This window comes from Salvelinus namaycush, chromosome 26 (genome assembly GCF_016432855.1).
Source record: "Salvelinus namaycush isolate Seneca chromosome 26, SaNama_1.0, whole genome shotgun sequence".
Lineage (NCBI taxonomy): Eukaryota > Metazoa > Chordata > Actinopteri > Salmoniformes > Salmonidae > Salvelinus > Salvelinus namaycush.
The window spans coordinates 4,861,727-4,884,382 of NC_052332.1; the positions used below are offsets into that span (position 1 = coordinate 4,861,727).

Consider the following 22,656-nt stretch of genomic DNA (forward strand, 5'->3'; position numbering starts at 1 on the left):
TTTAAAACCATAGGACAGAATCATGTGCCTTTCGAAGGTGTATTTCACATAACATTTCATATTTACTTATTACATTCATTCTCATAAAAATATAATAACTCTAAAGCAATATAAAGTCATCTCACAAGGTCTCGTTTTAAAATGTGTAGGTGTGTCATTGGGGTTTGAAACAGCCTGAAAAACCGAGGCAAAAATAGAACCGGTTCAAATGAACAAACCACTTAGGGTACAGTGCCTTCGGAAAGTATTCAGAGCCTTCGGAAAGTATTCAGACCCCTTGACTTTTTCCACATTTTGTTACGTTACAGCCTTATTCTAAAATGGATTTAATTGTTTTTATCCTCATCAATCTACACACAATACCCCGATGACAAAGCAAAAACAGGTTTTTATAAATGTTTGCTCATCTATATTTCACATTTACATAAATATTCAGACCCTTTACTCAGTACTTTGTTGAAGCACCTGTTTGCAGCAATTACTGCCTCCAATCGTTTTGGTTATGACGGGTAAAAAAAAAAGTCAAACGGGTAAGGAATACTTTGCGAAGGCACTGTACAATCTAGGCCTTCTTTTTTAACATAGGCTATTCATAGGAATGTTATGATAATGAAATAAATAAATAAAATCAACAGCCAACATACAGTAGGACAATAAAAAAAAAAAAAAAAAAAAAAAAAAAATCAGGCTTTTCACAAAATAAATTACTGGTAAAAACACATAGGCTAGCCTACACTGTATCCAAATATAGCCATAGCATAATATAAATGAAACCACAACGTCATTGCATTTTAGTACACAAGAAGCACATTCCTTTCCAATGGAATGCTGCATTTGCCTTGCAGCGTTGCGTTGGAGAGGCAGTTGTAGTGCGTTCTGTGTGGTGCACACGTTGGATTTATCTAACCTATACGTCAAACTGTATGCGTGGACGGCTAGACAGAAATGGTAGCAGAAGGTGAATTTTGAACATTTGCTGAAGCCCCCTCTCTGCACTTGGCGGGCGCACAATTAGCCCAGCGTCGTCCGGTTTAGGGGAGAGTTTGGCCGGCAGGGATGTCCTTGTCCCATCGCGCACTAGTGACTCCTGTGGCGGGCCCGGGCGCAATGCACGCTGACACAGTCGCCAGGTGCACGGCGTTTCCTCCGACACATTGGCGCGGCTGGCTTCCGGGTTAAGCGGGCATTGTGTCAAGAAGCAGGGTGGCTTGGCTGGGTTGTTTCGGAGGACGCACGGCTCTCGACCTTCGCCTCTCCCGAGTCCATACGGGAGTTGCAGCGATGGGACAAGACTAACTACCAACTGGATACCACGAAATTGGGGAGAATTAAAAAATAATAATAATAATGTAAAAATAATGTAGCTCAACGGTTGGAGCCAATTTTGTTACCGTAGGCCTAATAACAGCATTTTAAGGTCACGTATACAGTTTCAACACAAACAATAGGCTATAGTAAATATGATAGAATATTACACACACACACTGAGACATTGCACTTAACAGCTGTACACACATCTGGACAGGACATATGCATGTTCTGTGCTGTAAGCGAATAAACATTATTTCACAGAATGTTTGCCATGTCCCAACAGCATTTATTGTATATAGCCCAAGTAAACATAACGGTGAAAAGTAATCAAAACAACTGTTCCACCACCTCTCTTGGCCAAGCCTCGCGTTTAACAGACACTCCAATATCTACACGGCAATCTAATGTGGACAGATGGAAGCCCTGCGTCCCATTTAAAAATGTGAGCGATCCTTCTCACGCGACTGAGACAAACCAAGCCAAGCCGTACTGCCCTGGTTCTGCGTCCACCATAGTTACAGGAACTGTGCTGGAAAAGACGATGTGAAACTAAAACCGTCAGCACACGATGGTTCAGTTTGGCTCTGTTATTGTAAATCAGGCAAGAGTGAGCGAGGAAGTGGCGAGAGAGAACAAGAGAATGAGAGAGGGATATGGATGGAGAGAGTGAGATGGATGGCGAGAGCGAGAGAGAGTGAGCGAGGAAGTGACGGGAGAGAACAAGAGAATGAGAGGGATATGGATGGAGAGAGTGAGATGGATGGAGAGAGCGAGAGAGAGTGAGAGTGGGGTATGGATGGAGAGAGCGAGAGAGAGTGAGAGAGGGATATGGATGGAGAGAGCGAGAGAGAGTGAGAGAGGGATATGGATGGAGAGAGCGAGAGAGAGTGAGAGAGGGATATGGATGGAGAGAGTGAGAGAGAGTGAGCGAGGAAGTGGCGGAAAGAACAAGAGAGTGAGAGAGTGAGATATGGATGGAGAGAGCGAGAGAGAGTGAGAGAATGAGAGTGGGATATGGATGGAGAGAGCGAGAGAGAGTGAGAGAATGAGTGGGATATGGATGGAGAGAGCGAGAGAATGAGAGTGGGATACGGATGGAGAGAGCGAGAGAATGAGAGTGGGATATGGATGGAGAGAGCGAGAGAGGGATATGGATGGAGAGAGCGAGAGAGAGTGAGAGTGGGGTATGGATGGAGAGAGCGAGAGAGAGAGAGAGGGATATGGATGGAGAGATCGAGAGAGAGAGAGTGGGGTATGGATGGAGAGAGCGAGAGAGAGATATGGATGGAGAGCGAGAGAGAGTGAGAGAGGGATATGGATGGAGAGAGCGAGAGAGAGTGAGAGAATGAGAGTGGGATATGGATGGAGAGAGCGAGAGAGAGTGAGAGAATGAGAGTGGGATATGGATGGAGAGAGCGAGAGAGAGTGAGAGAATGAGAGTGGGATATGGATGGAGAGAGCGAGAGAGAGTGAGAGAATGAGTGGGATATGGATGGAGAGAGCGAGAGAGAGTGAGAGAATGAGAGTGGGATATGGATGGAGAGAGCGAGAGAGAGTGGCGGAGTTGATACCAGGAAAGTGAGTGGTGGCCTAACTCAGATCAGGCCAGGCATGCTAGCAGATATACATATACTTCCAGTCATTGCCCTAGTTAGCATTGGCTTTGCGAAACCCTCTAACTTCCTTCCTACGGGACACAGTCTCATAAAAATGGTACCCGCGACTTCATCTGACTCTGGGGAAGTAGATAAAAGGGCCTCATTGCCAAAATCCAGAAGTATCCCTTTAAAGCTAGACAGTCAGGGAGTATCAAAAATTCCCAAAACAATGGATAGAGGACCCTCTTTTGAACATTTTGACAGCATTGAAATATAACACATTTCCAATGCAGCCCTGTGGACATCACTGGAGACCAAATGTGGCCCAAGGGGCAAAATGAGTTTGACACCCCTAACCTAACTGGACACCCGATGCCGTGCTTCGTCCGCTAGCTGCCGTGTGAGTGTGTGTGTGTGTGAGTGAGAGTGTGTGAGAAGTGCCGACTGGGCTCTGGCCTTCATTATATTGATTAAACATCATATCATCTTTATTGGCCTGGTTGGACAGGCCCGAGCTAACACAGTCCGTCAGACTACCTGCACGACACATACGCACACACTGGCACACACACAGGAATATACAAACCCATGTGAATGAAGCCACACAAGCGCAGACACTAGTAAGGCTATTAGCATGGGTTAAGAGCACTACTCACAACAACAGATCAATAGCACAACAGAAGAGAGAGACTGAGGAGAGAGTTTAAGTGTTTCACCTCGATCTTTCTGAGAGGAGACAATGACATGGCATAAAAAGCACAGCAGTCTGTGTCCTCTAGGAGCACTCAACAAGCCCATACAGATCAACAGAGAAATAAACTGAGATGAATCCAGTGTATGTGTGTGTGTGCGCGCGTTGCGCACCACAACACCATGAGCACAGAATCAGATCATAACAGTGAACCAGTGTGAGCTAGAAGCGCCAGGCTTCTTGTTCTTCTCTTTTAAAAAGTCATAGGGCGTCCCATCTTACCTTGCTTTCACTCCTCCAAACTCGGAGCTCTGTCGGTCCCCTTGGTCACGCTAACCTACTTAGCCTTACCGACGTTAGCCCTTGTTGGCTGAATGTAAAATGGGCTGTACTAGCCTAACTGAAGCAAAGTATATTAGCCATATTACAGTAGATGCTAGCCTATGCTAACTTGACTGAAGCTAGCTCTGTTCTCCCAGCTGGGCTGTTCGCTGCAGACTCCAGGCAGGCAGGGGAGGTGTGCCTCACAGACTGCTCCCCGTACTGATGAGAGCGATGGGGAGAGTAATGGGGGGGGGGGGGGGGGGATGGAGCATCGCGTCACTCGCGTCACTCTGCTCCTCCCCTCAGTCCCAATCAAAGTGGATGGCCCCTTTTCTTTCTCTTTCTCTCACACACACACACACACACACACACACACACACACACACAGCAGACAAGGGGACAAAAATAGTCACGCCAGCCTGTCCCTGGACATGTGTGCCCGTGCCAGAGAGGGCGTCAATGTGCAGTGTGTGTGTGTGCGCACGCATCACATGCTCACTGCGTCAGGTGGCTCCCGTCCCACACACACACACAGTCAAGGACACACACTAACATCCTGACTCCTTCCAGCCATAACTACATACCTCTATCTCCGCCCCTTTCTTTGCACCAGTCATATTGTCCTGACTGTAACCTCGGCTCTGTTTCTGGAGAGGAGAAAGTCATTCACCTGACCAGGGAAGCAGAACCATAGAAATTGAATACATAGAACAGAAACGCTTCTCTCTTCCACCTGATTTATCACCACTCACCAATAACATTGTAAAGCAACAGAAATCACTGGTTAGTTGGCTAGAGTGGCACTACGCGAGACAGGATACCCTGGCCTCCTAGCAACACCACCATCGGCGGGTAAATAAGAAAGCATTATTTTCAATGGGGATGGATGTTCTAGTCATTGTGTTTCTATGTGCAGCTCAGTGGAAGGCCAAAGTCGTCGTTCAGGAGAGCAGAAGGGCTTTGCACAGACCTTTCAGGTGGCAGGTGCTCAAAATGAAAAAAGGGCACCCCCCCATGACACATATTGCACAATATGAGGAAATTATATTCCTAAAAAAACTTTCCAATTTCACTGACTCTGTGATGCGGAGCTCACTCGCTGGCGATGGCCGTTGCGCCCGTGCCATAAACCTACCTTTCTCTTGTAAAACAATGTTCGCTCAATAGGCCTATTTGGAAGTTGATCAAATATTTTGGTAGTCTACTGCAGACAGGTTAGTCTTCTCTTTCCAGCTGGAGCCATTCGCTTTCCAACCGGTGTGTTACCATGATTGTATTTGAAATATTGCGAAAGGCCTGTTTTGTCTCCATGCTGTTCACTGACAGATTTGCCGCACGTTCCCCACTGTCGGCTATGCCTTGTTATTGGGCTGCACACAATCCACAGCTAGGCAACTTCTTAAAGAAGCTATTGGTCCTCTGTGGCTAAATTATAGGCCTACTTATGTTGTAGTAGGCTATTCTGAATTATAGAATTACTTCTGCCTGTTCAATAACTTCAGCAAATGTATTTCAATTTACCAGGGGGTGCTGCACCTCCAGCACCCTTCCCTATGATTTTATCAGGAAATAAATGATGAAGTGCTGCTATGCGTAGGCTATCAGCCAACCAGACTACATATTGATGTAAATCAAGTGTTGTGCTGCTGTGGCAGTACTGTTGACATTTAAACTAGGTAGCTTGCTACAGACACTCAAACAGTGACCGCATTTCAAGCCATGCATGTTTGAATCCCGGGCACCCGCAATCTCTGTACAGGGAAGGCACAACCGGGCCCACGAGAGGTCGGGGGGGGGGTGACGAACTTGACAACGACTTGGGGGCAGTGGGTTTAGAACAACAATGGCAAAAACTGGATACAAAAAAATACAAATGATGTATCACCATCCAAAAGTGCAGTTGGCAACTGGGAGGGCAAAGGGGCAGGTGCTCGGGCACAGGTAGACCCCCATCTGTGTACGTGCCTGGTGAAAAATGACAGGAGCATGGGGAAAAGCACACGCATAGAGACCGGTGAAACACAGTTACACAAGCTGGTCTCACGCTTTTACACAGTCCCACATACACACACACACTGAAACAAAGGAGACACGTTCACGCAGGCTGTGAAAGAAAGCACCTCAGGCACTCAACTCTAACATAAGATAGATCTCAAGGATAAATTGGCTAATTTACAGATCCCCCTTAGACTGTGTCTAAAAACTTCACTAGTTGTCAAGTCCTTGCTTCCTCCGTCCTTGGAAGGTCAATTAGATGAAGTCCGAGGGAGGGACATTGGATCCTCTCCTCCAATGAGAGCTTTGACAGGAAATTGAGGAAACAAGGATTTGACAACTAGTGACATTTTCAGACAACCTTATGCTACTCATTAGCCTACACTGTGACCAAGCCACAAACAAGCACAACTACCAGTTAACAAAGTGCTATTCATCAGTCATGTGCTGCTCTAGATAGTCTAAGGCTCTGTCCCAAATGGCACTCCATTCTCTATAGTGCACTACTTTTGACCAGGGCCCATTGGGATGCAGCCTAGAGAACAGCAACCAATGTTCCTTCTAAGCTGAGCTTCACTCAGCTTTATATGGTTTTCCCTGTTAGTTAACACTATCAACGTTTCCCTTTACTGTGGCAATTGTGATCGAATCAACGCAATATTAGCCACTTTCAAGGCAACGTACCCAAACAAAAACGAACTACGCAAAGACTTTGTTGTAGGCAGAACGGAGCGGAGTAGGATTCTATTGCATTGACATGCATGACTCAGCCCATATTCTACACAGACCGGTGCAGAATAACCAATCAGAGCTGCAGCAGATCTACACTGAACAAAAATATAAACACAACATGTAAAGGGTTGGTCCCATGTTTCATGAGTTGAAATAAAAGATACCAGAAATGTTCCATACGCACAAAAAGCTTATTTCTATCAAATTGAGTGTACAAATTTGTTTACATCCCCATTAGTGAATATTTCTCCTTTGCTAAAGATAATCATTCCACCTGACAGGTGTGGCATATCAAGAATCTGATTAAAAACATGATCATTACACAGATGCACCTTGAGCCAGGGACAACAAAAGGCCACGCTAAAACACAATGCCACAGATGTCTCAAGTTGAGGGAGCGTGCAATTGGCATGCTGACTGCAGGAATGTCCACCAGAGGTGTTGGCAGATAATTTCATGTCAATTTCTCTACCAACGTAGTTTTAGAGAATTTGGCAGTACGTCCAACCGGCCGCACAACCGCAGACCACGTGTATGGCAATGTGGATGCGAGCAGTTTACTGAAGTCAAATTTATTAACAGAGTGCTGCATGGTGGCGGCGGAGATATAGTATGGGCAGGCATAAGCTATGGACAACTAGAGAGATTCTGTGATGAGATCCTGAGGCTCATTGTCGTGCCATTCATCTGCCGCCATCACCTCATGTTTCAGCATGATAATGCACGGCCCCATGTCGCAAGGATCTGTCCACGATTCCTGGAAGCTGAAAATGTCCCAGTTCTTCCATCGCTTGCATACTCAGACATGTCACCCATTGAGCATGTTTAGGACTATCTGGATCGACGTGTACAACAGCGTGTTCCAGTTCCCGCCAATATCCAGCATATTCGCAGAGCCATTGAAGAGGAGTGGGACAACATTCCACAGGCCACTGTAAACAGCCTGATCAACTCTATGCGAAGGAGCTGTGTCACGCTGCATGAGGCAAATGGGTGGTCACACCAGATACTGACTGGTTTTCTGATCCCCACACCCAACTTCTTTTTTTTTTAAAGGTACAGTATCTGTGACCAACAGATGCAAATCCATATAGGGCCTAATGAATTTCTTTAAATTCACTGACTTTATTATATAAGCTGTTATTCATTAAAATCTTTGAAACTGTTGCATGTTACATTTATATTATTGTTCAGTATATACAGTGCCAGTCAAAAGTTTTAGGACACCTACTCATTCCAGGGTTTTTCTTAATTTTTTCTATATTGTAGAATAATAGTGAAGACATCAAAACTATGAAATAATATATGGAATCATGTAGTAACCAAAAAAGTGTTAAACAAATCAGAATATATTTTAGATTCTTTGAAGTATCCACCCTTTGCCTTGATGACAGCTTTGCACACTCTTTGCATTTCTCATCGAATCACAGCCTACTTCGCCAAACGGGTGATGATTTAACAAAAGCGCATTTGCGAAAAAAGCACTGTCGTTGCACCAATGTGTACCTAACCATAAACATCAATGCCTTTCTTTAAAATCAATACACAAGTATATATTTTTAAACCTGCATATTTAGTTAATGTTGCCTGCTAACAAGAATTTCTTATAACTTGGGAAATTGTGTCACTTCTCTTGCGTTCCGTGCAAGCAGTCAGGGTATATGCAGCAGTTTGGGCCGCCTGGCTCGTTGCGAACTGTGTGAAGACCATTTATTCCTAACAAAGACCGTAATTAATTTGCCAGAATTATACATAATTATGACATAACAGTGAAGATTGTGCAATGTAACAGCAACATTTAGACTTATGGATGCCACCCGTTCGATAAAATACGGAACGGTTCCGTATTTCACTGAAAGAATAAACGTTTTGTTTTCGAAATGATAGTTTCCGGATTTGACCATATTAATGACCTAAGGCTCCTATTTCTGTGTGTTATTATGTTATAATTAAGTCTATGATTTGATATAGCAGTCTGACTGAGCGGTGGTAGGCAGCAGCAGGCTCGTAAGCATTCATTCAAACAGCACTTTCGTGCGTTTGCCAGCAGCTCTTCGCTGTGCTTCAAGCATTGAGCTGTTTATGACTTCAAGCCTATCAACTCCCGAGATTAGGCTGGTGTAACCGATGTGAAATGGCTAGCTAGTTAGCGGGGTGCGCGCTAACAGAGTTTCAATTGGTGACATCACTCGCTCTGAGACCTTGAAGTAGTTGTTCCCCTTGCTCTGCAAGGTCTGCGGCTTTTGTGGAGCGATGGGTAACAATGCTTCAAGGGTGGCTATTGTCGATGTGTTCCTGGTTCGAGCCCAGGTAGGGACGAGAAGAGAAACGGAAGCTATACTGTTACACTGGCAATACTATAGTGCCTATAAGAACATCCAATAGTCAAAGGTATATGAAATACAAATGGTATTAGAGAGAAATAGTCCTATAATTCCAATAATAACTACAACCTAAAACTTCTTACCTGGGAATATTGAAGACTCATGTTAAAAGGAACCACCAGCTTTCACATGTTCTGAGCAAGGAACTTAAACGTTAGCTTTTTTACATGGCACATATTGCACTTTTACGTTCTTTTCCAACACTTTGTTTTTGCATTATTTAAACCAAATTGAACATGTTTAATTATTTATTTGAGGCTAAATTTATTTTATTGATGTATTATATTAAGTTAAAATAAAAGTGTTCAGTGTTCATTCAGTATTGTTGTAATTGTGATCACTCCAATTAAAAACACACCAAAAAAAAAACTATGTTTTATTAATTTTTTTTATTATATATTTTTTTATTATATATATTTTTTTTTTTTAATCGGTCCTCCAATAAATCGGTACCGGTCGACCTCAAGATAAAATAGCCACAGTAGCCTACTTGGCCACTTAAAACTAACTTAAAGCGGGTACAGCCTCAGTGTTCACAGCAAACGCGACCAGGAAGTTGCACAGAATTTTCACAACATTCAAATTTGCGCTCAGCAGACCTGACATTTTTTCGGTAGCAAATTTTTTTTGGAAGGCACATAAATAGCAACTCTTGTAAAACCCTGTCTGTTTTGCTTCTTCTTCAGAGTTGTTCTTGAAATGCATATAACTTCGGTTCAGTAAGCACTCCAAGTTTAAATAGTTGAGAGACCTTGTCTGACATTCCTTCTAAGTGCCCTTAAAGTTCAGAGTGAACATAAACTGGGATACTTTCCTTGCATCATTCACCATAAGAGTTCCATATGCCCCAGGGCTGAGTTGGGTAGTTGGTAGGCCTCAGCCTAACAGTGACACCAGGCTGTGAATACTCTAGTGTGTTCTTCAGACATCAAAGGCTTCTTTCATGTTCTTCTGGGAGGAGCCAGACAATGGTGGTTCAGAGCCATACAGAGCAGTCAGCTGAGCTACACACATCTGATGGTGGTCTTGTAGAATAGCAGATCACATACTCTTACGTCTGTGACATGGGTGTATGATATCTTGGAAGAAAACACTCATAGAAATTAGAATCTTAATATCACAAACAGGTTTTTCTTTTTCTTGGGCCCCTCCTTCACTACTAGTCAGCCATCACAGCTGATGGCCCATCGAAACCACACCTAAACTATATCGAAACTAATTTCATACATAACACAACGCCACAGATGTCTCAAGTTGAGGGAGTGTGCAATTGGCATGCTGACTGCAGGAATTTCCAACAGAGCTGTTGCCAGAGAATTGAATGTTAATTTCTCTACCATAAGCCGGCTCCAATGTTTTAGAGAATTTGGCAGTACGTCCAAACGGCCTCACAATCGCAGACCACGTGTAACCACGCCAGCCCAGGACCTCCACATCCGCCTTCTTCCCCTGCGCGATCGTCTGAGACCAGCCACTTGGACAGCTGATGAAACTGAGGAGTATGTCTGTAATAAAGCCCTTTTGTTGTCTCCCAAATGGTTGGGATTATGCCCTCCCAGGCCCACCCATTGCTGCGCCCTCGCCCAGTCATGTGAAATCCATAGATTATTACCTAACGAATTTATTTCAATTACTGTAACTTAGTAAAATCTTTTGAATTATTGCATGTTGCGTTTATATTTTTGTTCAGAATAGTTAGCCTAAAGACAAGACTAAATTGACAATAGTCTGGGTGACAATATTATAAATTGTACATGAAGAGATGGGTGCAGCTTGGAATTGACACAGAGGCAGGGAAAGAACCATCACTTTTTCAAATTCTCCTATCCAGACATTTGATGTCAAGAGGTGAGCTCGATTTCAAAATGTTCTCCAAGAATAACCATGCTTTTCCATGCGCACAATGCCTGAGCACTCACAGCAGCATTGCTCAGGCCACTAAACAAAGACTAGTAACACAATACAACTTTTAAAAAATCATGGTTCCATAATGATTCTTAAGACTTGCCAAAATGAAATTATTATGTATATCTTTGAGATGGATTTAACACTTAAACTGTGGTGGTTTTAGTCTTATTTTTATTTACCACATATAGCTACAGTAACAAACTAATGAATAAGCTATCATGTTCTTCTAAATTGTTTTTTCGTATTCTAATGTTACGAATGACCTTCATAAACACAACTAAATTATTCTTCTTCCGATAGCATATATGATATTGTATTTATTTGACTGTTAGAATTTTGATGACCAGAACACATGTCATTGGTATTTGGCTCGAAGGGGAGTACGTAGAGGACAGGCTTTTCTAATGTCAAGAAGGCGCGATCTTGAAGCGGTCCTTACTCTGTTTTAGAGAGAGAATCGCCTCTTGGCGGGCACACTGGAAACGGGAAAAATCATATATTTTGAAAATTGAGCACATCGACTGGTACAGTATTTCCATCAATGAATAATAAGCCTTATTTTGCAATGGGATTTTTTTTTCTCCAGGACAATTTGGACAGAAATGGTACTTATCGGAAACCCTGACACACACACACACACCCCCCCCCCCCCCCGGGTCTTACTTCTGTGTATGGTCTCGAAGCAGATGACACACACCCGGGCCTCCTTGTCCAGGTACTTCAGCTTGCATTTCCTGTTGCAGCACATGGCACAGTACACCTGTGCCACAGGTGAAAAGACAACCGTCAGGCAAGAGGAAAACACTATACTGCAACACTCTACACCATACGTTGACAATCTACAGTGCAGTTGGGAAACTATTCAGACCCCTTCCTTTTTTGCACATTTGGTTACGTTACAGCCTTATTCTAAAATAAATATAAAACCTTTTTTTTTGTCCTCATCTACACACAATACCACATAATCACATAGTAAAAACAGGTAATTTTTTCAAAAGATATGAAAAATATAAAATAAACACCTTATTTACATAAGTATTCAGACCCTTTGCTATGAGACTCAAATTGAACTCGGGTGCATCCTGTTTTCATTGACCCTCCTTGAAATGTTTCTACAACTTGATTGGAGTCCACCTGTGGTAAATTCAATTGATTGGACATGATTTGGAAAGGCACATACCTGTCTATATAAGGTCCCAGAGTTGACAGTACATTTTAGAGCAAAAACCAAGCCATGAGGTCGAAGGAATTGTCCGTAGAGCTCCGAGACAGGATTGTTTCGAGGCACAAATCTGGGGAAGGGTACCAAAACATTTCTGCAGCATTGAAGGTCCCCAAGAACACAGTGGCCTCCATCATTCTTAAATGGAAGAAGTTTGGAACCACCAAGACTCTTCCTATACCTGACCGCCTGGCCAAACTGAGCAATCGGGAGAGAAGGGCCTTGGTCAGGGAGGTAACCAAGAACCCAATGGTCACTGACAGAGCTCCAGAGTTCCTCTGTGGAGATGGGAGAACCTTCCAAAAGGACAACAATCTCTGCAGCACACCACCAGGCAGGTAGTTATGGTAGTGGTCAGAAGGAAGCCACTCCTCTAGAAAAGGCACACAGCGGCAGGGACTAGGAGACTAGTCAGGATCAAGGGAAAGATGAAGAGAGCAAAGTACAGAGAGATTCTTGATGAAACTCTGCTCCAGAGCGCTCAGGACCTCAGACTTGGAAGGTGAACCGTCGCCCCTCAGGACAGCGACCCTAAGCACACAGCCAAGACAACTCAGGAGTGGCCTCGGGACAATTCCCTTAATGTCCTTGAGTGGCCCAGCCAGAGCCCGGGATTAAATCCGATCGAACATCTCTGGAAAGACCTGAAAAATAGCTGTTCAGGGACGCTTCTCATCCAACCTGAGAGCTTGAGAGGATCTGCAGAGAACAAATGGGAGAAACTCCCCAAATACAGATGTGATAAGTTTGTAGCGTCATACCCAAGAAGACTCGAGACTGTAATCGCTGCCAAAGGTGCTTCAACAAAGTACTGAGTAAAGGGTCTGAATACTTACGTAAATGTGATATTTCAGGTTGTTTTTTTAGTTTTTTTACTGTTTTTGCTTTGTCATTATGCGGTATTGTGTGTAGATTGATGAGGGGGGAAAACCATTGAATCCATTTTAGACTAAGTCTAACGTAACAAAATGTGGAAAAAGTCAAGGGGTCGGGAATACTTTCCGAATGCACTATACATGAAGTTACTCATCCCATGTTAAGTGTCTGACCCATAAAGAAAAGCAGTAAATTACAGTGGAAATTGCGCCGCAATTAATTGTGCAGAAATCAAAGCAGGTTGTAAAGTACATTACACTACTCTTCTGTATCCCGTTGGGCTCCAGTAAGAAGCCTATGGAGTCAAAGCACCTGAGACTCTTGTGTAATGCTGCTTTAATCACTGGGCTGTTAAGGTCTTAGCTCTGGCTTTAGCCCCGGGCTCATACTTCAGAGAGTTGGAGATCTATAGAGGAGCTGGAACCTGAATCGCTGACTCATAGCCCTTGTTATATATATAGCAGCGGGGGAGGGTATAGCATATAGGCTATATCATGCGATACTACGTGATCAAGTATGACGTACAGTACCAGTCAAAAGGTTGGACGCGTACTCATTCAAGGGTTTTTCTTTATTTTTAACATTTTCTACATTGTAGTACAATAAGATAACAAAACTATGAAATAACCAATATGGAATCATGTAGTAACCAAAAATCGAAATATATTTTAGATTCTTCAAAGTAGCCACCCTTTGACTCGATGACAGCTTTGCATACTTTTGGCACTCTCTCAACCAGCTTCTCCTGGAATGCTTTTCCAACAGTCTTGAAGGAGTTCCCACATATGCTCAGCACTTGATGGCTGCTTTTCTTCACTCTGCAGTCCAACTCATCCCAAACCATCTCAATTGGGTTGAGGTCGGGTGATTGTGGAGGCCAGGTAATCTGATGCAGCACTCCATCACTCTCCTTCTTGGGCAAGTAGCCCAAACACAGCCTGGAGGTGTGTTGGGTCATTGTCCCGCTGAAAAACAAATGACAGTCCCACTAAGCGTAAACCAGATGGGATGGCGTATCGCTGCAGAATGCTGTGGTAGCCATGCTGGTTAAGTGTGCCTTGAATTCTAAATAAATCACAGACAAGTGTCACCAGCAAAGCACCCCCACACCATCACACCTCCATGCTTCACGGTGGGAACCACACATGCGGAAATCATCCGTTCACCAAGACACGGCAGTTGGAAAATGGTTGAGAGAATGCCAAGAGTGTCCAAAGCTGTCATCAAGGCAAAGGCTGGCTACTTTGAAGAATCTCAAATATAAAATATATTATATATATATATATATATATATATATATATATATATATATATATATATATTATAAAATATATTTGTTTAACACTTTTTTGGTTACAACATTATTACATTTGTGTTATTTCATAGTTTTGACGTCTTCGCTATTATTCTACAATGTAGAAAATAGTGAAAAATGAAGAAAAACCCTTGAATGAGCAGGTGTGTCCAAACTTTTGGCTGGTACTGTGTGTGAGCGGGGGCTCTCTGTTGCTTTGTGAGCGGGAGATATGAACAGAAGGAGTGTTCTCTACAAGGAGAACGATAGGTGGAAGTCAAATGAGAGTCGGGGGATGAGCCGAAACACAGCTAGGTCACAGCTCCACATTTACAATTGAATCCTCTGATTAAGTAAATACAGAAATGTGCTGCATTGGAAACCACAGCAAGGCTGCTTTATTGAAGTTCACTGAGTGGGTAACAGTCAGGTAATGTCCCCAGAACATGCAATTATGCAGGCTTATTGCCACTTATGATTGCATTTCTTCAGTTTTCATTCATATTCAAGGTCTTTGTGACTGTCACTCATTTAAGTTTAGTTAGAGCTCTTTATTATGTGTTGCAAGGTAAAAGTTATTTATATTTACTTGCACCTAATATAAAAAAAATATATAGTCAAAACACCAAAAATGCTATCAATAGGGAAAAATATGACCCTAGAAATTAGGGTAAAAGAAAGTCCCTTCAAGGACCGATCTAGCTACGTACCTTCCCACAGGCCCGGCAGTGGTGCCTCCTCCTGGTGAACGTGAACTTCTGCCAGCAGTTCATACAGTTGGGAGCCTCCGAATCCGGCACCCAGGGGGGTTGCTTGCACCCCAGCCCATTCTCATCCTCCACCTCCACCTCCCTCCCCTCTGAGGACCCAGACCCCTCCTCAGCAGGCTCACCAGGGTAGGGTGGGGGCTCCGACAGCTCGTTGTACCCCACACTGCTCTCGTAGGGCTCTGTTGGGGAGTACCCTGGGCAGGGCACACCCAGTTTAGAGGGGTCCTGAGCAAGATTGGGGCTGGGAGGAGAGGGGCTCTGGTCCACCTCCTCCCCAGCGTCGGTGCTGTCTGTGGGGCTACTGGGCCCCTGGTCCTCCCCTACTGCTGGAGGTGCCCTGGTTGCTTGGCAGTGCAGCTGTTTGGGTCGGGCCCCTCCAAAGTAGGGTGGTGGGAGGTTACTGGGACTACTGGGGTCCTGGGAGGGCATGGAGGGGGATAGGCTCACACTCCCCTCTGCAGATGCGGACAAGGTCCTGTCGCTATCCGGGTAGGCCAACCCCTCCCCTCGGCTCCGGCTGTAGCTCTGCAGCTCCTCCTCCACCAGCCGCTCCTCCAGGTCCCCATTGAGCTCGGAGAAGCCCTCGTCCTGGAGGTTCTCCCCGGGCCTCTCGCAGTGAGGGACTCCCTGGTCCTCCTCACCTTGAGCCTCCCCACGGAGGAAAGCATCCAGCTCCTCATCCGTCACCAGCAGCCCAGCCTGGTCACTCTCCGGCAGGTACTCAAAGCCAAACTCAGGGGGGTCCACCGGGCTTAGGCTGGGCTCTGAGGGAGGGGACGCAGGTCGCTCTGGAGACATGGGGGCCGGCTGGACCTCCACTTGAGAGAAGCTGACCTGGGAGACAGGGGGAGCTGAGACAGCCAGGTGGAAAGGCATAGTTGTCATCTCTGGGGTCTCTGTATTAGGGGACTGGACAGAGAGGTCCTCAGGGGCAGAATCAGGGCTGGTACAGTCCTCCACAGTCCCAGGGTTCTCTGGAAGACTGACTTCCTCCTGCACCTCAGAAGCAGACGGGGACTCTGCCTCTAAGGTCTCAGTTGAGATAGCCTCAGCCACCTCTAACCCTCCTCCCATGGCCTCCTCAGGGTTCTTGGAGGCCACCAGGGCCCTGCACATGGACACGGCCATGGGCAGGCAGGACAGGGCTGAGGGGCTCTCAGACACACAGCCACTGCAGTCCTCAGAGTTAGGTTCCTGTCCAGTGCAGCTCCCAGAACTCTCTGCTTCAGCCAGCTCAGAGCGCTCCAAAGACCCCTCGCCCTCATCCCTGACATCTGTGGCGATATCACACGTGGGAGTGTCCTCTGTCTTGGTGTCCATGGCAACAGGCAGGACTACAGGCTGGTCCTGGTGGTCAGGTGAGTTCTCCAGTTGACAGTTGATAAGTGCCACCTCTATGCCTGCCTCCTCTCCCTCCGTCTCTCCAGACTCAGAGTTTCTCAGCGAGGGGGGATTCGTGGGCTCACAGGCTCTCTCCACAGCAGCAGGCAAAATCACATCGAGCAGACTGAGAGAGGCAGCATAACCACCAGAGTCCAGCCCCAGCAGCACCTCCCCTCCCCCGCCAACAGCCTCCCTCCCCTCAGTACTCCCGTGTCCGGGACCCAGACCCAGGCCTGCTGAGGCTTCCCTAGGCAAAGCCACCACGGGGCTGGTGAAGTCCACCAGCAGCTCCTCCTCCAGCCGGCTCTCTGCCACGTCCAGCTTACTGAAGGCGTTGTGGCTGTTGGCCCGGAGGAGGTGGGCTGAGCCTGTGTCACTGACCAGATCACACACAGGCTTCAGGGCCCGGTCTGGGCAGGGCGGTGCAGAGCTCTTAGCTGACCCACGGCCGTCTACAGAGGAGAGCAGGTCCACCCCAGTGAGGGGCCGGGCCTTGGTCTCGCGCTCCACAGGACTGGGGCTAGGATGGTCGGGGGAGCTGGAAGCAGAGCCGTAGTGCAGGGAGTTGAGGTCAGGGAGAGAGTGCGGAACTGGAATTTTGGAGGGTTCCGGAAGGAAACCCTGGGCGCCCAGAGAGTGGCCGGGATATGAGGGAGGCGACAGGGAGACTGATCTGCACTCATGCTCATCTTGTGGGGAAGGGAAAAGTATCCATTAATCAGTTCTGTTGTTAATATCTCAGCAGAACAAGTGAGCGACAAGTTGTCAACTAAATTACACCACAAGTTTAACTTAAAAAAAATATATATATTTTTTTTTTTTCACTTAACACTACACCCCTCCGACCTTCCCTCAACATACAGAAATGAAAAACATGCTACCCGAATACATTTTTTCAGACAGTAGTAACCCGTGTCTAACCTGTATTGAGCTCAAAATCATCCAGCAGCTTGTCCAGGTCGCACACAGCAGCCTTAAAGAAGCTGTCCATGCTGGACTGTCCGTGGGAGACCGGCTCCACTCACGCCTTCACCTCCTGGAGAAGAGAAACAAGAGGAAGTAGTATCGTCTGTTATCTTTATCGATTGGTCCTATGTGGACAGGATGAATGTATTTTGATCGACATTTCAGTTCCCACATCAGTGTTAAAAATGCTGTAGTTCTTGGCTATGAAGCTACGCTTTCATCCACAGTCCCCAGACAAGTTGAAGAATGAATAACATATCAATTGCTGACCAAACAGTCAGCAGGGCACCTCAAACTATCTCCAGCTATGCGTGATTGTGTACTTCAGACTCTGACCCCTGCTCTCAATGTCTGTGGGGAAATCTAATCAAAAGATCTACAAGAGAGAATTTCTCCAGTTTCAGTGTAAGGACTTTATTATGACATGTCAACTGGCATCACAATTTATATTGTGAGACTCCACCTGTCTGACCTGAACTCACCTTGCATTGGTTAAAGACTACACACCACGGTGACGTATGACGTAAAGGTAACGTAAGGGTAATGGCGGACTGAAGGGATTTATGTAGAGCACCTCAAGATAAAACATAATATTCGAAATATCTGCTAAATTAGACTAAAATATTAGCACTACTTAATCTGGTGAGTGATAACCTTCAATCTGGACAATAACACAAAACAAATCCTAAAACTAGAGACATTTATCGACAAATATTACGAAAACAGGCAACAACCAAACATGACGGAGAGTAAGACAGGGGAACCGATTACAAAACGAAAACGTGACTCTTCTACAGACACTGATGATTTAATATTCTCACCACCCGGAATGGTAAAGGTCGAAACCGATCTGTTAAAATCAATAAATGACAAACTGGGTATACTTGAATTAGTTAGTAAGGATATAAAAGAGTTGAAGGCAAGCCTAGAGATGAGTGATGAAAAAGCTGCGACATTGGAGAAGCAAACACACGCGCTAAAAGGGACAGTCAATAAGATTGAAACCGAAATGAATGGAATTAAAAAGGAGAACACCGTTCTGAAGGAAACCTTACTAGACATACAAACTAGATCCATGAGAGAGAATTTGGTACTTACAGGTATCCAAGAAAAAGAAGGAGAAGTTCCTGAATCTATAGTTAGAGAGTTCCTCCTTACAGCGCTTCAGATTCCACGCGAAGTTATCGACAAAATCCAACTTGAACGCGTTCACCGCTTCGGACAGAGAGGGCAGAGGTACGAACGCCCAATCGTTGCCAAATTTGCTTCATTTAAAGATAAAATAATGGTTAAAAGCCTGGGTAAAAGACTTGCTGGGACCAAAATTGGCATGAATGATCAGTTTCCGAAGGAAATTGCAGAACGGCGCAAAGTTCTGTATCCAATTTTCAAAGAAAATAGATTAAAAGCGAAACGAGTAGCTCTCGTCGTTGATAAACTATATATTGATAACCAGTTGTTCAGAGACACAAAGACTACTCCATGGTTATTTTAAAAATTACAAAGTTCTCATAGACGAGGGAAATAAACACAATTCAAGCCCGGTTACTGATTGTAACAATACAATAAAAAATATAGCTTTTCTATAAATCTTCACATATAACTAATTGAACACACAAGCACTAATTCAACATAGTGAAGATAAAAACTAAGTAAACAGAAGGCACAGTATGTGTGGATGGTATGGTTTGTGTTTATTTTTTATTTTATTTGTTATGTTTGGAAAGTTGAGTGAGTGAGTAATGAAATGGTTGCATATCCCAGAGCCAATGTATTGCTGTGAGCCGGGTATGAGAGGGCTTTCAATGTTGTTCAGATGATGGATATACTTTTATAATGAATTATACGTCTTATTTATTTATTGTCCTATCATGGAGAACTACATTTTTTATTTATTTTTTTATAAATTATATCTAATTATTTATTATCCTATTTTAATGGTACGGTCCATGGCACTATACCCTAGACACCCACCTGAATGACCCAGATACTAAGGAGAAGTCCCTAACTGTTTTATGTGCCCGCTGTAAGCGGTCTGTATGCAGCTAAAATGAGGTCAGAGACCAAGAGCAGCACTGCCCCCTCAAGATTCTGAGCCTGCTTGGCAGGGTTGGTCCTGCAAAGCCAAAGCCCCAATAAGGGAGAGCATAATATACAAGGAAATTCTCAAAGCTGCTAATGAGAACCTTGACGACCTTGTACCTAGCCGGTGGGGATTCCGGTGGGGTGCCCCCACCCAGGCAGTGGCAGTGCTGGCAACACTAGCTGCAGTAACCCATGGGGAGGGGGTCACACTCGGACATTCAGAGAGGGGGTATATTATTGTGGCCCTGGCGGCACAAAATCAAAGTCGGACTGCATGGAGATGCGTGGGGACATGGTCATGACGGGTGGCCGTATTGTGGGTGTTTCAGGAATAAGGTGTACATTTGACCTCCATTATCTAGGATATGACAATGGTAAATAAATCTCTCAATTTTTGCTAATTTTTTGTGCGGTCTTGCAGGCCTTCTCATGCAGCTGCAACTGCAAGTGCATTTGTAAATCATGACCCATCTTGAGTTGGGCTCTGGGATGGTGCAATTGTTGAGAAAGTGAGCTTATGGTTGTGTGGGGGTAAGGGCTGAGTGTGTGTGGGTGTATGTGTGTATCCCACAACTGTTGCGAAGGAAGAAGTAAAAGATGTTAGGGACAATAGAGGATGATCCACAGATATATATAATACAAATCGAGGTGAGGGCAATGGAAATGCATATGGTAATTGATCTTCTTCAATTCGGTAAATGGCACTGTATGCTCTTTTCAAAGAATGGATCCCAGTCGGTTCAGGGCTATGGGATACAGGGGGTCGAGGGTGGTCTACCGGGCATTGGGATGACAAGCCATCTCGAGATGAGGCCTTTTAGCGGGTGGAATAGTAGGGACCAATTGGAGGTTTACTTAGTAGAAATACAAATATCATGGTACAACTATATAGACACTCAATCATTATGTTACTTTTTAATAGTACGTTTACAAAAATATATTCTGATTAAAAGAATGAAAGGTGTGTCTCATTATGGTAAGTGGTGAAATAAGTATAGCCAGTTACAATTGTAATGGCTTAGCAGATAATAAGAAAAGACGATCAGTATTTACCTGGCTAAAAGAGAAGGATTATAATATCTATTGTTTACAGGAAACCCATTCAACAGTTTTAGATGAAGTTTTGTGGAAAAAGAACTGGGGGGGAAAAATATATTTCTCCCATGGGCAAAGAAATTCAAAAGGGGTGATGGTTTTAATTAACAATAATTTTGATCCAAATGTGCAAATTGTCCAAACAGATCCTCAAGGTAGATGGATTATTTTAAATATGTTATTGGACAATAAACAAATATGGCTTGTTAACCTATACGGTCCGAATAATGATGATCCAAGCTTCTTTGAAAATATATATAAGAATTTATCAACTCTACAAGCAACACTAGACTCTATTATTATAGTGGGAGATTTTAATACGGTCTTAAATACCTCTATAGACCGGAAAGGAAATCACACTACAAACTATCACCCTCAGGCACTTAAGGAAATCATGAATGTCATGGATATATTGGAATTAGTGGATATATGGAGACTTAAATACCCTGATTTAGTGAGATATACATGGCGGAGGCTGAATCAAGCTAGTCGTCTTGACTACTTTCTTATACCATTCTCTCTGGCACCAAAAGTTAAAAAAGTGTTGATAGGGGACAGAATGCGGTCGGATCATCACATAATTGGCATATATATTTCTCTTACAGAATTTCCACGTGGGCGAGGATATTGGAAATTTAATCAAAGTCTACTAGATGATAAATTGTTTAGAACTAGGACAGAAGATTTTATAACTGACTTTTTCAGACATAACATAGGTACAGCAGATCCCCTTATTGTATGGGACACTTTTAAGTGTGCCTTTAGAGGCCATGCAATTCAGTACTCATCTATAAAACAAAAGCAATTTAGATCAAAAGAGTCCATATTAACAAAGGAAATTGAAGGACTAACAGTACAGTTAGATAGCAATAAAAACAGTACCATAGAGGCACAGAATAAGTTAGAGGAAAAACAAAAAGAAATGGAGGAACTTATTCAAGAAAGATCGAGTGTAATACATTATAAAAATAAAGCGAACTGGATGGAATATGGGGAAAAATGCACCAAATTCTTTTTCAATCTTCAATATAGAAATGCTACCAAAAAAAATGTATTAAAACTTGTTACAAATGATGGAGTCACGCATGATTCACCAAATGATATTTTGAAAGAGGAAGTAAAGTACTTTAAGAATATGTTTTCGTTTCAGGCTCCTCCATCTCCACTAACTGAAACTAATTGTATGGATTTTTTTCCTATTAATAATGTAAAATTAACATCTGTACAGAAAGACTCATGTGAAGGCCAAATTACAGAGGAGGAACTGCTTGATGCAATTGGGGCCTTTAAGGATGGGAAAACTCCAGGGCTGGATGGCATACCAGTGGAAGTATACAAAACTTTTTTTGATATACTCAAAGGACCATTATTAGCTTGTTTTAACCACTCCTATATAAATGGTAGATTATCAGACACGCAACAAGAAGGTCTGATATCGTTATTACTGAAACAGGACCCAAGTGGTATATATAAAGATCCAGTCCAATTAAAAAATTGGAGACCTCTTACACTTCAGTGTTGTGATGCAAAAATCCTAGCAAAATGCTTGGCGCATAGAATAAAAAAAGTTTTGTCAGATATTATTCATCCTAATCAGACAGGTTTTTTACATGGACGATACATTGGAGATAATATAAGGCAAGTACTGGAAACAATAGAACACTATGAAATATCGGGGACACCAGGTCTGGTTTTCATAGCTGATTTTGAAAAGGCTTTTGATAAAGTACGACTGGAGTTTATATATAAATGCCTAGAATATTTCAATTTTGGGGAATCTCTTATAAAATGGGTTAAAATTATGTATAGTAACCCTAGGTGTAAAATAGTAAATAATGGCTACATCTCAGAAAGTTTTAAACTATCTAGAGGAGTAAAACAAGGTTGTCCACTATCGGCATATCTATTTATTATTGCCATCGAAATGTTAGCTGTTAAAATTAGATCAAACATTAATATTAATGGATTAGAAATCCGTGGCTTAAAAACTAAGGTGTCATTGTACGCTGATGATTCATGTTT

General features: G+C 43.7%; 1 protein-coding gene across 2 annotated transcripts in view; it reads right to left on the minus strand.

Annotated features, from left to right (window-relative positions):
* Positions 1–22,656, minus strand: part of LOC120021290 (zinc finger FYVE domain-containing protein 16-like) — a 50,733-nt gene that overhangs the window by 17,981 nt on the left and 10,096 nt on the right. For both annotated transcript variants that reach the window (XM_038964984.1, XM_038964983.1), the window contains exons 2-4: positions 17,410–17,524; positions 15,046–17,177; positions 11,607–11,703 (exon numbers count right to left, since the gene is read on the minus strand). In XM_038964984.1, coding sequence (XP_038820912.1) covers positions 11,607–11,703; positions 15,046–17,177; positions 17,410–17,479 — 2,299 coding nt within the window. In that variant the 5' untranslated portion in view covers positions 17,480–17,524. The remainder of the gene's footprint in view (positions 1–11,606; positions 11,704–15,045; positions 17,178–17,409; positions 17,525–22,656) is intronic.